This window comes from Vigna radiata, chromosome 5 (genome assembly GCF_000741045.1).
Source record: "Vigna radiata var. radiata cultivar VC1973A chromosome 5, Vradiata_ver6, whole genome shotgun sequence".
Taxonomy (NCBI): Eukaryota; Viridiplantae; Streptophyta; class Magnoliopsida; order Fabales; family Fabaceae; genus Vigna; species Vigna radiata.
In genome coordinates, this window is record NC_028355.1 from 20778864 (window position 1) to 20793744 (window position 14881).

The 14881-nt window shown below is 33.6% G+C and overlaps 2 protein-coding genes across 2 annotated transcripts; one reads left to right on the forward strand and one right to left on the reverse strand.

Moving 5' to 3' along the window:
* Positions 1-190: 190 nt before the first annotated feature.
* Positions 191-1929, forward strand: LOC106761652 (probable protein phosphatase 2C 72). Its single transcript, XM_014645219.2, has 5 exons — positions 191-367; positions 596-919; positions 1060-1174; positions 1254-1477; positions 1553-1929. The coding sequence occupies exons 1-5, from the start codon at positions 197-199 to the stop codon at positions 1730-1732; spliced, it is 1014 nt and encodes a 337-aa protein (XP_014500705.1). The 5' UTR covers positions 191-196; the 3' UTR covers positions 1733-1929.
* A 3009-nt stretch (positions 1930-4938) lies between these two features.
* Positions 4939-12014, reverse strand: LOC106761046. The gene is made up of 5 exons (XM_014644520.2): positions 11842-12014; positions 11194-11470; positions 9981-10086; positions 6509-6652; positions 4939-5523 (listed from the first exon to the last, which is right to left on the reverse strand). Exons 2-5 carry the CDS (start codon positions 11454-11456, stop codon positions 5266-5268), a joined length of 771 nt encoding a protein of 256 aa, XP_014500006.1. The 5' UTR covers positions 11457-11470; positions 11842-12014; the 3' UTR covers positions 4939-5265.
* Between the last annotated feature and the right edge of the window lie 2867 nt (positions 12015-14881).

Below are 14881 nucleotides of genomic sequence, written 5' to 3' on the forward strand. Positions count from 1 at the left end.
AAAGCCAGTGTTGGGACATTCCAGTTCAATAAATAACCATTAAAAAACCGTCCATTATTGAGTTTATATTAGCTTAAGCTTTCCCACATAAGCAACTACTTCGCTTATTAAATTGTAAATGATTGCTATATATTGGGTCCTATAATTCATGAGAGTTAGACTTTAATAGAATAAAATAACAGAAGAAAAAGTCTCCATGGGTATCTGCATATCCTCTGAATCTTCAGCGATTCATGGAGCGCCTGAAGAAGCTCGTGACGAAAATGTGTTTGTGTTTGAAGCAACCAAGCTTCTCAGGGGACTTTCCTCTGCTTACTCTAAACAAGGTACCAAAGGGCTCAACCAAGATGCTGCAACACTTTGTCAGGTACATGTTTCTTATAAAGAAGCTATCTTTTTTTTTTTTTTTTTCTTCTGAATCATAGTAGAATAATCTCTTAAGATTCTATGTAAGATGCTAATATTGACAAAGTTTAAGATTGAAAACTTGGTCCTTTAAGCAAGCTGCATAGTATATATGCATATATATTATATATAGGCACTGGGAAGCACATGAAATTTATTGTAACTTCTCTTCCTCTGCTTCCTTTATTAGGTTTATGGGACGGCAAACGCAGCATTCTGTGGAGTTTTTGATGGGCATGGAAGGAATGGTCACATAGTGAGCAAAATAGTGAACAGCCGTTTGTGTTCACTCATAGTGGACCATAAAAAAGTGCATGCAAAGATTGATAAGAAGAACATCACAAGGCATGTGGAGACAGTTGAAGAGGACTCACAAGCTCTACTAAACAAGAATTTTGAAGAATGGAAAGAAGCCATTCTTGATGGTTTCAGGGTGATGGACAAGGAAGTGAAGCTACAAGAGAATCTGGACTGCTCTTGCAGTGGAACTACGGCTGTAGTTGTCATAAGACAGGTAAACCAAGAAACCAACCAACCGTGAAAGTGAAATTATCATTGACGGTATCTTTGATCATATATATGTGCCTCAGTTTTTGCTATTTGGAATAGAAAATATATAGTAAGTGATAACAATGCAAAAGGATAAATTAACAGGGTGAAGATGTTGTCATAGCTAACCTTGGTGACTCTAGAGCAATCTTGGGGACAATCTCTGACGGTGAAATCATGCCCATTCAATTGACGACGGATATGAAACCTGGATTACCTTGTAAGGCTAATATGATCGTCCTTGTTGAAGCTAAGTAAATTAATGTGAGCCCAATTTATGAATCTATATTGAAATGCAGGCGAAGCGGAACGAATAAAAAGTTGCAATGGCCGTGTATTTGCCCTGAAGGAAGAACCACACATCCAGCGAGTGTGGTTACCCGATGAGAACTCTCCAGGTCTGGCCATGTCTCGGGCTTTTGGAGATTTCATGCTCAAAGACCACGGCATCATTGCCATCCCTGAAATTTCGCATCGCACTCTAACATCTACCGACCAATTTATTGTTCTTGCAAGTGATGGGGTAAGTGTTTTATTTTGCATGTTAATTTGCTTATTTTGGATTTTCCTTTATTGACTTTTTGATTTTCTGATTTAGGTGTGGGATGTGCTAAGCAACGAGGAGGTTTCCTCAATAGTGTGGGCAGCAGACACTGAAAATGAAGCAGCAAGGGCTGTTGTGGAAGCAGCAGCGTTAGCATGGAAAAGCAAGTATCCTTCTTCTAAGTTAGATGACTGCACAGCCGTTTGCCTCTTCCTACAGAAGAAACCCTCATAAGTTCCTTTTTTCTTGGTAACAAAGTTGCCATGTGAACGTGAAATTATAGCTCCTTACATTACATACATAGCGCCTCGCATGTCATGTTGGGAATTTACATAGAAAACTGATAAGAAGATGTACTGCTTGTGTTATTCTCAGTTAGCATCCTCTAGTTTCTCTTTTTTACTTTATAAATCTCTATGTATCTCCTATAATATAATCTTCTACTCCACTTCACACCAAGTTAATGTCGTCGTACCTATTAAATTTTGATGAGTAGTGTAATCGGATGATAATTAACAAGGCTAATTTCAGGCCGTGATAGTCTGGTCAATTATCAGGAGTATTAGCTTTGCACGGCCAGATTATACAGAAAATTAAAAACAAGCGATGTAATTGAGAGAAATGAAATGAAAAAGAAGAATATTAAAAAAGTGTAATAAGATACTTTACGAATAATACAACTCATCCCTATAAAAAAAACTATATGCCACCATATCACTAACATGAGATCCATACCCTGTATATCCAATAATTTCACTTCTCTAGAAAATACAGAACTCCCCAAGTGTGACCAATGCAAAATATGCTGTAATAACTTTTGTTATTGAATACGAGATTAAATTTTAATATTTACTTAAAAAGATAATAAATAAATAAAATAATTTTAAGTTCATCAATGAATTAAGAGATATATAGAAAAATAAAGTACGTGAAAAAAATATTTTTTAACTTGTGTATGTGTTTATAATTTTGTGTAAATAATTAAAAAAAAAAATAATACTCAACTTTGTCCTTAGTTTGGTTGACAAATCTCAATTTAGTCCATCTTTAGAAAAGTGTTTGAAATTGGTTCTTATTTTTAAATTTTTGAATCAAAACAGTCCCTTCTGTTAAATAATGACAAACGACATTAAAGTTTTTTTTTCTCTCCTCATCTTCTATGCATTGCAAGTTTTTGTCAGCATTTGCAGTATTTAATGATTATTGTACTTTTCCCAATAAAATTTAATATCCTTATTGAGTAATAAAGTCAGAAAAATTTAGTTATAAATAAAAATTATGCTCACTTGTTACCTCTACTACCAAATGGAAGTAGTACTATCTTTACGTTTCTTTATAAGTAGAGCTGTTAAAACGGGTAACCCGACTCGACCCGGCCCGACCCACCACAGGTTGGTCACTTAATGAGTCAAGCCAACCCGGCTCATTTATTAGCGAACCAGAAAAACTTGAACCCGGCCTGACCACCACGGGTTTGTGGGTAAACGGGTTGGCTCACTAGCCCACTTAATTACATTTTTTTTAAAATAAAAAAAAAATACAAACTTTCTGTAATTTAAATTTAAACAATTTTCACTCCCAAAAAATTATATTAAAGAGAATTCAAAATAATAATAAAAAGTACAATATAATCCAAATGTCATTCAAAAACAAACACAACAAACAAACATACAAATAAGTTTCTTATATTCATCATTTTGTGTTCTTGTTGTAATCCTTGACCCTTGTTCCTGTTGTCTCCAAATTCACTAATAAAGATTTTCCTAATATCAGAACAATTCCGACAACAATAAAAAAATATTAGTAAAAAAAAAGAGAATCAATACTCAACAACATCAACAAAAAAATTAATAGTTTAATCTGTAACATAATTTCCCAAATTCAAATATATCAAAAAGAGCTTGTTCAAATAATGTATATTCAAATTATTTAAATAAAATGAACAAAATCTAATACAAGCATGTCAGAACATGAAAAAATCATTCCATGTCTTCAAATCTCCCAGAACAAAAAACAAATTCGCAAACCACTATTTTTGTCATTATAGGGTTTTTGAAAAAAAAAAGTAAGAAAACAAAAATGTGGAAAAAAAAAAAGAAAAAAGGAAGGGTGTTTTACCTGCTCCTTGAATAATTTCAGTGAAGTGAGGGTGAGAGCACCATCAATCAAATGAGAGCAAGTATCCCGAGAGTGATTTGGGAGAGCAGAGGTTACTTTTTTTGTATACACAGTGACTGAGTGAATAAAGTATTTTATTTTTTAGCGTTTCATAAATAAAATAATAAATTAAAAAAAAAATTAGGTAGGTGGGTTGGTGGGCCAACCCAGCTCACCACGGGTTCAACCCGCATGAGCCGGGTTGAAATTTGACCCGCATATAAGTGGGTTGTATTTTTCAAACCCAACCCGGCTCGAACGCATGACGGGCCGGGTTGGCTCGAGGGTTGTGATCCATTTTGATGGCTCTATTTATAAGTGTGATTCTCTTTAAAAAAAAGTACTTTTATTTAGTTATTACTTTTACCATACATTTTTCTAAATTTTGAAAAATTGATTAAAAATAAATCTAAATATATATTTTTAATTCGAGTTTATAATTTTTTTAAAAGGATTTATTTCTCAATTACTCTAAAATTAAAAATAAAAAATTTAATTTTTTAATGATTTTTTTGTTTTTGTTTAAATTTTATTTTTTATTTAATCAAAAACAAAATTATTAACAAATTAAATTTTTTATTTTTAATTTTAGAGTAATTAAGAAATAAATACCTTTTAAAAAAATTATAAACCCACTTATTTTACAGGAATTAAAAATATATATTTAGATTTATTTTTAATCAATATTTCAAAATTTAAAAAAAGTACTGTAAAAGTAATAACTAAATAAAAATATTTTTTTAAAGAGAGTAGTAGAGTTCTTTATTACTTAAAGAATATTAAATTTTAGGATAATGATATTTAGACAACATTTTTTTGACAACATTTGAACATTGATTACTTGTCAATATGTGATTGGTCAAAAATTACTTCACAGTAGTGTTTATGATTATTATTATTTATTGTGGAGTAATTTTTGATCAATCACAGATAGACACATAATCAATGTTCAAATATTGTCAAAAAAATGTTTTTCTAAATATCATTATCCTAAATTTTATTAAGAAAAGTACAAATCATTAAATACTATAAATACTGACAAAAACCTACAATGCACAGAAAATGAGAAGAGAAAATAAATTTTTTTACCATTTGTCATTATTTAAGGGAAGGAACTATTTTGACTCAAAAATTTAAAAATAAAGACCAATTTCAAACAATTTTTTAAAGAGGGATTAAATTGAAATTTGCAAACTAAACTAGAGACAAAGTTAGATATTAAACCAAAAAAAAAAAAATAATCGCTTTTCGAACTTAAAGAAAGAGGCGCTGACAAACCAAAATTTTTGCGAAAACGTTGGCCAACTGGAAGATCAATACGTCCAGCAGTGATATCTTTTCTCTTTCCATTTTGTGGCTTTTATTTACTTTTGCCCGCGTAACTATATATTAGATAGCAGTAAGGCAAAATGAATAAAGCCCTATTTTTACCATAAACATAATTTATCCTTAACACAAATCGTTGCACAAGCAAAAAAGAGAAAAAAAAAAAACGGGGAGCCGCGGGGAGAGCAAAAGGAGACAGAAGGAGAATGAAGTATAGCTCAAGTCCTAAAGGAAAATGAGGGATGTAGATTTCCATCTGACAGGGAATAAATCTACTTCCAGATTCAGGTTGCATCATTGACTGGATTCTCTCCCAGCAGATCATCATCATATGATACTGGTATCCTTAACCTATCATGCACAGATATAGGTTTTTCTTCAGAAGGTGCCGGTTCATGTTTATTTTGCAGCTGGGAAACATGAAAATCACTACCCAAAACATTGCCCTGATCCCTGCCAGAAAATGAAACGGGCACTCCTTGAGAAGAATCGTCTTTCTTTGGCACAGGTCGTTGCGTCACATTAGGCTGCTTGAACTGTTTCTGCATTACGATAAACATGAAGCCCAAAGGCAAAACAGTTAGTAAACAACAACTTACAATTTGAAGATGCACTCCTTCGTCATAATTAGTTAAGATGGAGTGAAAGAGATAATCCCAAACAATTCTAATCTTGGTCAGAGGTTTGAACACGGATTTAAACAGATATCTGGCTCACAAATTCGGCCCAAATTTTTTGCTGTGTCAAAAATCTCACCACAAATTATACCCAAAAACAGAATACCAGTAAGCGCAAACAAATTTCAGCAATGACTTCCTCTCAGAACCATAGAGGCATCGGAGATGATAACCAAATTTTCTTTGAAAAGTGGGGATTTCATCTGTTCCATCAAGGTTTTTGCCTACAACTAACAATCTAATATTCAGATTTCGGAGGTAGAAATGAAGTTGCTGGAGCAGAAAACCTGTCCATATTACAGAATCTGAGCATATAATTGAACAGAGTATGCCTCTAACATCCACGGGTTCATATTTCAAGGAGAAATATCACAAGCATTCATCCTTGTGGGATCTCGGTAAATCAGTGTAGTCAAGTCTGAGTGTCAGCTCAATTTTCTCACCAATTACCATTTCACACAGTAAACAACAAATTACAGTTTTAAGAGATCCAAGTCAAAAAATGTTTACCATGACTTTCTTAACCTTACATTTTTAACGTCATACCAATACCATACACACTTCAGAAATCAAAGGCGACCTTACTTAATTTAGTTGGATGGAAAAAGAACCCCCTCTTACAAAAAACTTTCGGTGTTTAAATAAAAGAAATTTTATTGTAGTGAGAAACCACACTTAGGCAAATTGTCAGTTGATACTCCCCCCGTCAAATAAAAACACCTCCATTGTCGCTGAGTAAACGGGAACAATACTTTTTATCTTTTAAAAAGAATGTATCAACTAGACAACTTGCCCAGATTAGAAATTAACAAAAGAATAACAAAATTATGAAGGTTAAAAAGTCACACACCTCAAACTCCTTTGTTTTTTTCATTATCTCTTTAAAGACCTTCGGTTCCCTAACTTTTAAGATGCTCCACAATATGCCACCCCCTGTCCGGAATCGTCTACCATCAGCCGTTTTCTGGCCTCCACAAGCCTGTATTGCATCCACCTGTAACTTCCCCACATCATTATACTAGTTTACAACGTATCAACTAGAAAACTGGCACAGATAATAAATTAACAGAAAAAGAACAAAAATGTTCCTCTCGGTATAAATTGAAGTGTATAAGTGTTTTTAATACACAATATGAATATAGTCGATATTATCCACTGTGATTCCATACAAAGCACAAAACACGTGTAATAAAATATAAGGTTTAATTGTACTTTTGCTCTTTTTACCGAGTAATTTCCTTAGTAACATTTTTTTTAATTTAGTCCCACAATTTTATTGTTCCAACAAGTCCTTCCATATGTTGGTTTAAGGTGAATTTAAGATATTGAAGTCATTTGAAAGGTTCAAAAGTCATTAAAAAAAGAGAACTCGAGTGGTATAGGTAGAGGGAAACCAATAGATACCTATCAGCAGGTTAGGTGTCCTAGTGAAGGAATTAGTTAGTTGGGCTGGCTGAGATAGTACAAAACAAACAGCATATATTGCAAAAAAGAGGAGATTGAGATTTGAGAGAGAAATCATCTAAATATTTCATTGAGGATTAGACTTCTAGACAGAGTGAAGAGTCCTGATCTTGAATATCCAAGAAAATGTTTGGTTTTGCATCCTCTAACCGTAGCCACATTATAGATTATGCTAAACCAGTTCTACCAACTGCAATAAGAGCTTTGATTGTGGGGCTGTGTTTATTAAATCTTAGAGATGATTCCAACATCTGATGGAGAAAAGGCTTACTAGTTGCTGACCTAGACAAAACAGTAATTTAAAGCCACTGGAACATGCAATAGAAGAGAAGCTATCAAAGTGCAGCAGTGATGCTCTCAACTGGTAGCTAACAGAGAAATTGCACACACTGAATGCAGCCTGGTGGATGACTTAAAGGTGCCAAACAAAAGGTTCCAACCGAACTGTGATTATAATCAATTGCATGGTTATGCCAGAACTGCAAAAACACAGGGAGCTAAGTAAAACAAAAGTGAGGATGACTAACCTTGGGTGCAAGAAAAGGTAACAGAAAAGGTCTGGAGAACAAAACAAGGATCAAGGAAAAGTGAATTTCCTGAGATCAAGAATCACAATGGTAAGGATTGAACCCATGGAAAGTTGAAAATCGCTTTTTAGATTACAAAGAGGCAAAAATTTAGGGAAATCCTATCTTTGGCATGGAAGAGAGGTGAGGACTGAAACAGAGGCAGTTATTCTTTATTCTTAAAGAGCGGATTGAGTCCAGTTTCTCAAATATCCCAGGAAATCATTCATTTGTATCTTCTAATCCTAGCCTACAGCAGCTACCTCACATTGGCACAGCAACTGGGATTTCAGGCTATTGTGAAAAATCCTTATGTCCTTTATATTCTGAACCAGTTCGTTCAGAAACTGATAACAAAACTTAATGATATAGCAATTAAAAATTAAGGGGATAAAATTAATTAGCTGACCAAAATTAACCATCCTAGAGGAATAAAATTTGCAAGTAAACCAAAATACAACACTGAAGTCATTACATCAAATAGAAAACGAAGAAATAGAGAGTAACTGATACAATGATTGGTTATAATATTAAAAAATTACAATAAAGAAGCCCCTAGTCCCATTACTTGATAGTGCTATCCTAGCAGCGTAAAGCTACAGATTTCAGGAAGCAGATGCTTAAGTGTTAAAGGATTTTCCAACAAAAAATAGTAGATCAGCAGTTAAATGCAACTTTCAGCACAATTAATCCACAATTAGGTGTTATGGTGAATCCGTTTAAAATATAAACTAAATGCTGCCTGTCTAGACATAATAAAAAATTCCTTACAGTACCTGCCATATTTAACCTTAAATCTTAAGTTTACCATCAAAACTTCCTGATCTGTTAGCTATTCGGCCATACAATTTAATTGAGCACATAATAATCTGTTAGCTACTTATGCCAAAATCAAATAATAGTCACGATAATAAGCAGTACATTGAAAAAGAGATTCAATTTTGGCTTTGAAATTGTAGGTTGCCACAATGAAGTGGACTTATGCCCAGTTTGTTTGTGCTTTTTCTTTAAAGAAAAATGTTTATAATGTGAACACTTCTTTAGTCATTTTTTAGCCTTTTTCTTCCAGAAGCCTAATAACTTCTACAAAAAAAAAAATTGTATAGTAGAATCAATATTTTTAAGCTTAACAAATGAGCCCTGGAGAAACATTAGCTTCCTTTTCACCAGCACATGCTTAATAAATTATTTATGGGACCAAAAGGAGAAAACGTTCTCCATATATGCACAACAGACAATATGAAGCAACAAAAATTTTGACATCAACCTTCACAATTAGTAAATAATGAAGTGGTTCAGCCAGGAACATCGAAGCTCAAGTAGAGAGTTGGAAGGAGCAAACTAGCATCTGGAAGAAAAATCTGCAAGGTTAGGGACAAAATTTCACATCAGAGAATATGAATAGCCATATTATGCTTGAAAGAGTGGATAAGAATAACCAGCGGAAGGCTCACCCAAATCTTTTAGGACCTTAGCCCCCAAAACAGGTGACCAAATTATGTCCCCTCCCAACCATATCCACATTCTCGTTGAAGAAATGAATTCACATAAATACAAATTTATTTCAAAGAAATGCAAAGTGCAATCCAATGGGAAATCAAGAGAGAAGGCCGTTAAGGTAGTGACTGAAGCCAAAATGGAGGTATTCAGAAAGTAGCCATTGGACCATATGAACCCAACCACATTTGTAAAATTAGTACCAGAAGTTGCGAAAACCATAAGATGAGGAGTTAAAGTAGCCGGTATAATACGACAAACTGTAAAAGACAATCACTTTTGTGCAGCTGTACCTCGAAGTAATCCCAGCAAACTAACACCACCATAGACAATCAATCTTAACAACAAAAACACACACACACACACACACACACACACACACACACACACACACACACACACACATATATATATATATATATATGTATGTATATATAATTAACCAAAATAAGAATTCAGACATGTGAAATCATTGTCCAAATGACAGAAACAACTAGTAGGAACTAAGACAAGAAACAAGGGTAAGAAATTATAGAACAGACAGCAAACTCCAGCGCAGGAATTGAGTCGGGAGTAAACTATTGGGATGATACAGAACCTGTACAATAACTATCATGGCAGTTATTAAACACTATTGTCAAATATCAATGTTATTCAAGTCATTAAAATGCATTGTTGCTAGGTGGTCTTAAACTATTTCTAATTTCCAATTGGCCATGGTATTTCACACAATACTAACAAACACGTAAGCTGGCTTATTAAACCAAAATTGAGTATATAACAGGGTTTCAATACCTCACTGACAAGATCACTTAATGCAGAGATCCCAAGGCAGCCCACAGCAGTGTATACCATGTATGACTTTTTCTCTTTCAGTCGCCGACATGTATCTAACACAAATCTGAAAAACAGACAATTTGTTTGAAATTCAATGACAGGCCAGAAAGGCTAGTAAAAAAATTCAAAGAGACAAACAGAAAAACAACTTTATATATTAGATCCATACAGGGTTGACGATTCAAATGCCATATAGGTTAAGGTTAAGATAACCAGTGAGCAGTGAACAATACTACATTTTACAACCATATATAAAGGAAGAAGCATATGCATAATTCTTGAATACTTAGTGTTAGAATTCAAAATTTCAATTAATGAAATCTACAGTTGTAATCCAAGTGAAAATGATAATGCAGCACTCTTGGATTTAGAAGATGTTGATCTGAAAAAAGATGTTTTGTGATTCCCATATTGGAAACTTGTATTTGACTCTTGTTGGAATTTACTTATATAGCTTGTTTTAAGACACCGATGACTTTTAATTGTTAATTATGAATGTCATTAGTTTAGAGTAACTTTTATAACTTTTTAGAAATTATAGTGTATATAGTATGTAGATTATATGAACCTAACCATCCTATACAATTAGCGTACTGAAGCACGTAAACTAGTAAAATAACTATTAAGTGCATGTAAAATGTCAAGTCTAATCTAAACTGCAGTTACTACTCATCAAGCATCAAGCACTGGGTGGTGCTCCACCTCTTCCCAAACCATGCCTTTTTGTTTGCCTTACCATCACGTATTCTTCCATATGAACTATACTCATAACACAATACATGAAAGAGAAAAAACAGAACTGATGGCCAAGGTGTTAGGAAACAAAGAAATACTGCAAAAAGTGCAAGGCTAAAGGGATCAGAACTGCATGTCCCAATTGTTGTTGAGCTGATGATTTGAAGCTTTATGTAAAGAACTTGGAGCAAATGTTGGATATGGAACTATGGGGTGAATTGAAAGAGTTTTTTTTTTTTTTTTTCTGTTTCTGCTGTAATTTATTCAGGACAGTTGTGAATAAGGGACGCAGGTTCAGTAATATATTAAACGAGACTCTCGTACACCTTAAAAAGTTATGAGGTAAAACATAGATGAACTAAATTTTAGTGCGTGAATCATATTTTAGCCAACATGACAATGCCTTTCAAAACTCAAATCGGGCAGAGAGTTGGACCTGTCTATGTCCGTGGCATTAGATCCTGAACCCTTCCTTTTCTTCTTATTCTTTTTCTTATTGGCTCTGCGCCTGCGGTTCTTAATGAGAGGTTCTTGATTTGCTTCATTGACATCTCCGGCACTGCTTTGTCCCAAAACGTTTTTGGAATCTGGCTCCACCAACTCCCCTTCTTCAAGATCAGCCATTTCAACATCGCCATCTATGTAATCTAAATCACCCTCCTCGTATATGACATCCAGAATGTTATCCCCGTTCTCCATAGCAAACAGCTAACCTGTATTTACAAACATTATCAATTGCCAATTATCATGAAAGCACAAAAACATTATCATGACAACTCTAATCTCGAATACAAAAACCAGATAAAAATATTTTTTAAAAAAAAAAAAAAGACAAGGAGATAAACGCAGGTGGTATGTTAACAGAGGATTGGAGAGAAAAAAAATGATAAACAGTCTACGAACATTCGAGTCCAATTTTGATTAAACATAGACAAGCAATACTCATACAAACCCTAACGGTGCGTACATTTGTTTCAAATAGAGAGACTGAGAAAACTAATTGAAGTTAAACCACATGTAACCACGATTGTACTACGGGTAGGCAACACAGTGAACAGATAAAATCGAAAAGATTGGAGGTTACCTTAGCACTGCAGTGCAGTGGAAAAACAAACCCGAGAGAACGCTGCGTAATGCTTCTATATGGGCCGGCGTAGTAGAAACTGCCGCAGTCGAGTGAGAACTACCGCTCTTGAAATTCAGAGTTTCGAAGAAAAAGAGAGGGTCTCCATTTTAATACTTGTACGTGATGTGAAAATGGTGAAATTTTGTTTACCTTTATACAGAGAACCTACGTATTAATAGGGATTTCAAAAAATATATTATTTTACATGTTTTTAATATTTTAAATTTTGTAACATTAAAATTATTAAAAAATTGAGTTCATAATTAATGAATCACGTCTTACCGTTATGCTCCTCTCATTTATGTAACAACAATCGAAATAAAAAATATATAATATTAATTTAAGATGAACTGAATTTAATTAAATAATAATACTAAAAGGACTTCAATTTTTTACCTAAATTTCATCTTACTCGTGATTATTGATGAATAAATCTTTTATTAAAAATAAGCCCATGCAAATTAATCATGTTTCACCACCATTTAGGCATTCATCCTCTTATGTAAAAGACAGAGAAAGGGATAAAAACAACGAGATCGATTGTTGACCATAGATGCTTGATGTGAAATAATGTTTATGCACAGTAAATTTTTGTAATTTTATCTTTTTTTGACTTAATTTTAATATGAAATTAGATTTACTTTTTATAGATGATAACGATTATAATCGATAAAGGTGACATTTTTTTGGTGAAAACATTTTTCTTCGAATTTAAAAAAAAAAAGTATAAACTTAAATAACATTTATAGAATAACTTATATTTAGCTATAGAAGAAATATGTGTCCGATCAATGTTTTCGAAAAATGTTGGAAAATCGTTTTCAATCCTAGATCTATATAAATTAGACAGAAAACAAATAAAACACTCTCACTCACTCTAGAAAACTTATAAGATAAAAGTTTAGGTAATTATATATGAATAGAAGATTTTACTATGACAAATTATATATTTAATAGATTGAAGATTATAATTATTGTAAGGAGTTAGCAAAAGCAATAATAAAATACAGTGGAGAATAAGAACATAAGAAGAAGGAAATGTAATTTATCATGTAGAGTTAGAAACTATACAAGAATAGAATGTACAACTAAAGACCGAACGGTCAAAGGTTCAAATAATACCGAGTGATCTAATACAAAAGCTACACCGAACGGTTTTACAAAATGATAAACAACCGAACGGTTATCTATTCAAAACATTAAATAGAAACTTAACTAAGGATTGGACGTTCAACACTGTCTTTAGACTGCTCCATCTGTAAGGCTTCCTTCAATGATTCTTCAATAACACCTTCTGCTCACATCCATTGGATGATCGTTGCAGTGAAGAGAATGACCAAACGGCCAAAACCGAACGGCAATACAGACATGACAGAAAGTAAGGGTAAGCTTATGTAATTTAATTAATTCAACCTCACACATATTTAAAACATAACAATAGTATGATCAAAACAACATTTCAATCACACAATCCTCATACAATTGTAACACTAAAAACTGAACATTTAAATATTATAACCGACCACTTTAGACTCTGTCCGGACTGTATGAACAATGTAGCTCGACGTTCCTAGCACCCGGTGTGGTGTAATAACTGGCATTCACACATCAGCTGCCACCCGAGGTTAGTCCTAAAAACGACCATTTGGTCTTATGATCGCGGACCTCCTGCCATTCCCACACATGAATAACCCTTCTTTACATGAGAAAGCGTCATCACAGAATATCAAGAACAAAACGACAGCAGAGACTGACCATGTTTATACTTTACCAATCATCACCCATTATGAGACATTCCTCCTTGGAATTCTCTTACATAATCATATGCACAAATTCAACCGAATACACACTATCACATTCTGAAGCAATATAAAATTTTAAGGAGATGACCGAACGGTCACGTATTCAGGAGAAAACCGAATATATAAAGGTACTTTAGAGAGTGACCGAACGGTCAAACATTGAAGGGAAATGAATACTATATAAGACCGAACGTATAGAACTTAATTTGAGAATAAGGTCTAAAATTTCATAATAATACCTTAGACTGAATATGAGTGCTTAGACCGAACACTTTAGAGCTTAAACTGAGTACTTTACACTTTGGCTGAATGATTTAACATAAAAGAAATTCTCCTCAAGAAATCGAGTGTCCGTACAAGACCGAACACTCTCTAGAAATCAAGTGTCAGTATAAGATTGAGCACTCTCTCAAAGACATAATGTTAATATAAAATTGAGTACTTCAAAGATTAAGTGCAAGTCTAAGACCGAACACTTAATTGACCGAAATACTAGTCTATGACCGAACACTTCAAAACCGAGTACTTAAGTGACTGAACGCTCTTTAAAGAAATAATATCAATATGAAACCGAATACTTTAGAAGTTAAGTGCTAGTCTAAGACCTAGCACATGTATGACCGAAATACTAGTCTATGACGAGTATCTCCTAAGACCGAACGCTCAGTGTATGACTGAGCACTTCAAAGACCGAGTCCTTAAATAACTAAACGTTCGGTTGATGACCGAACGTTTTAAACAATTGATGATATATGTTAAAACTGAGAATAAAGCTTTCTTAACTTGTTGAAATGGTTAAACTAGGCAAAGTAATAAGAAAATCAACATAGGCTCTTATAAGACCGACCGATCATCAACTGATTCCCTATAGAGGGAATTCAGTCAAAACCGAACGTACCAAGGAAAAACCGAACGATCCTAATGACCCAGTTACAGAAATTCACTAATTTATCAACTTAACCCTATATCTATTTTTCAATCATCAACACGTTCAAACAGACATGCAGTATCACAAAATCAACCAATTCACACCTATCAAAATCATTCCAGCATACCACATTCAAAGTGCAGAAATCATAATTAAATTATAAGCTTCTCTTACCTCTAATTTCAGCTAGACTTCTAAGTTCTTGGCAGCAACTAATTCTATGGTTTCCAAAATCCAAAGTCCGATTGGTGAAAGGCATCCATCATTG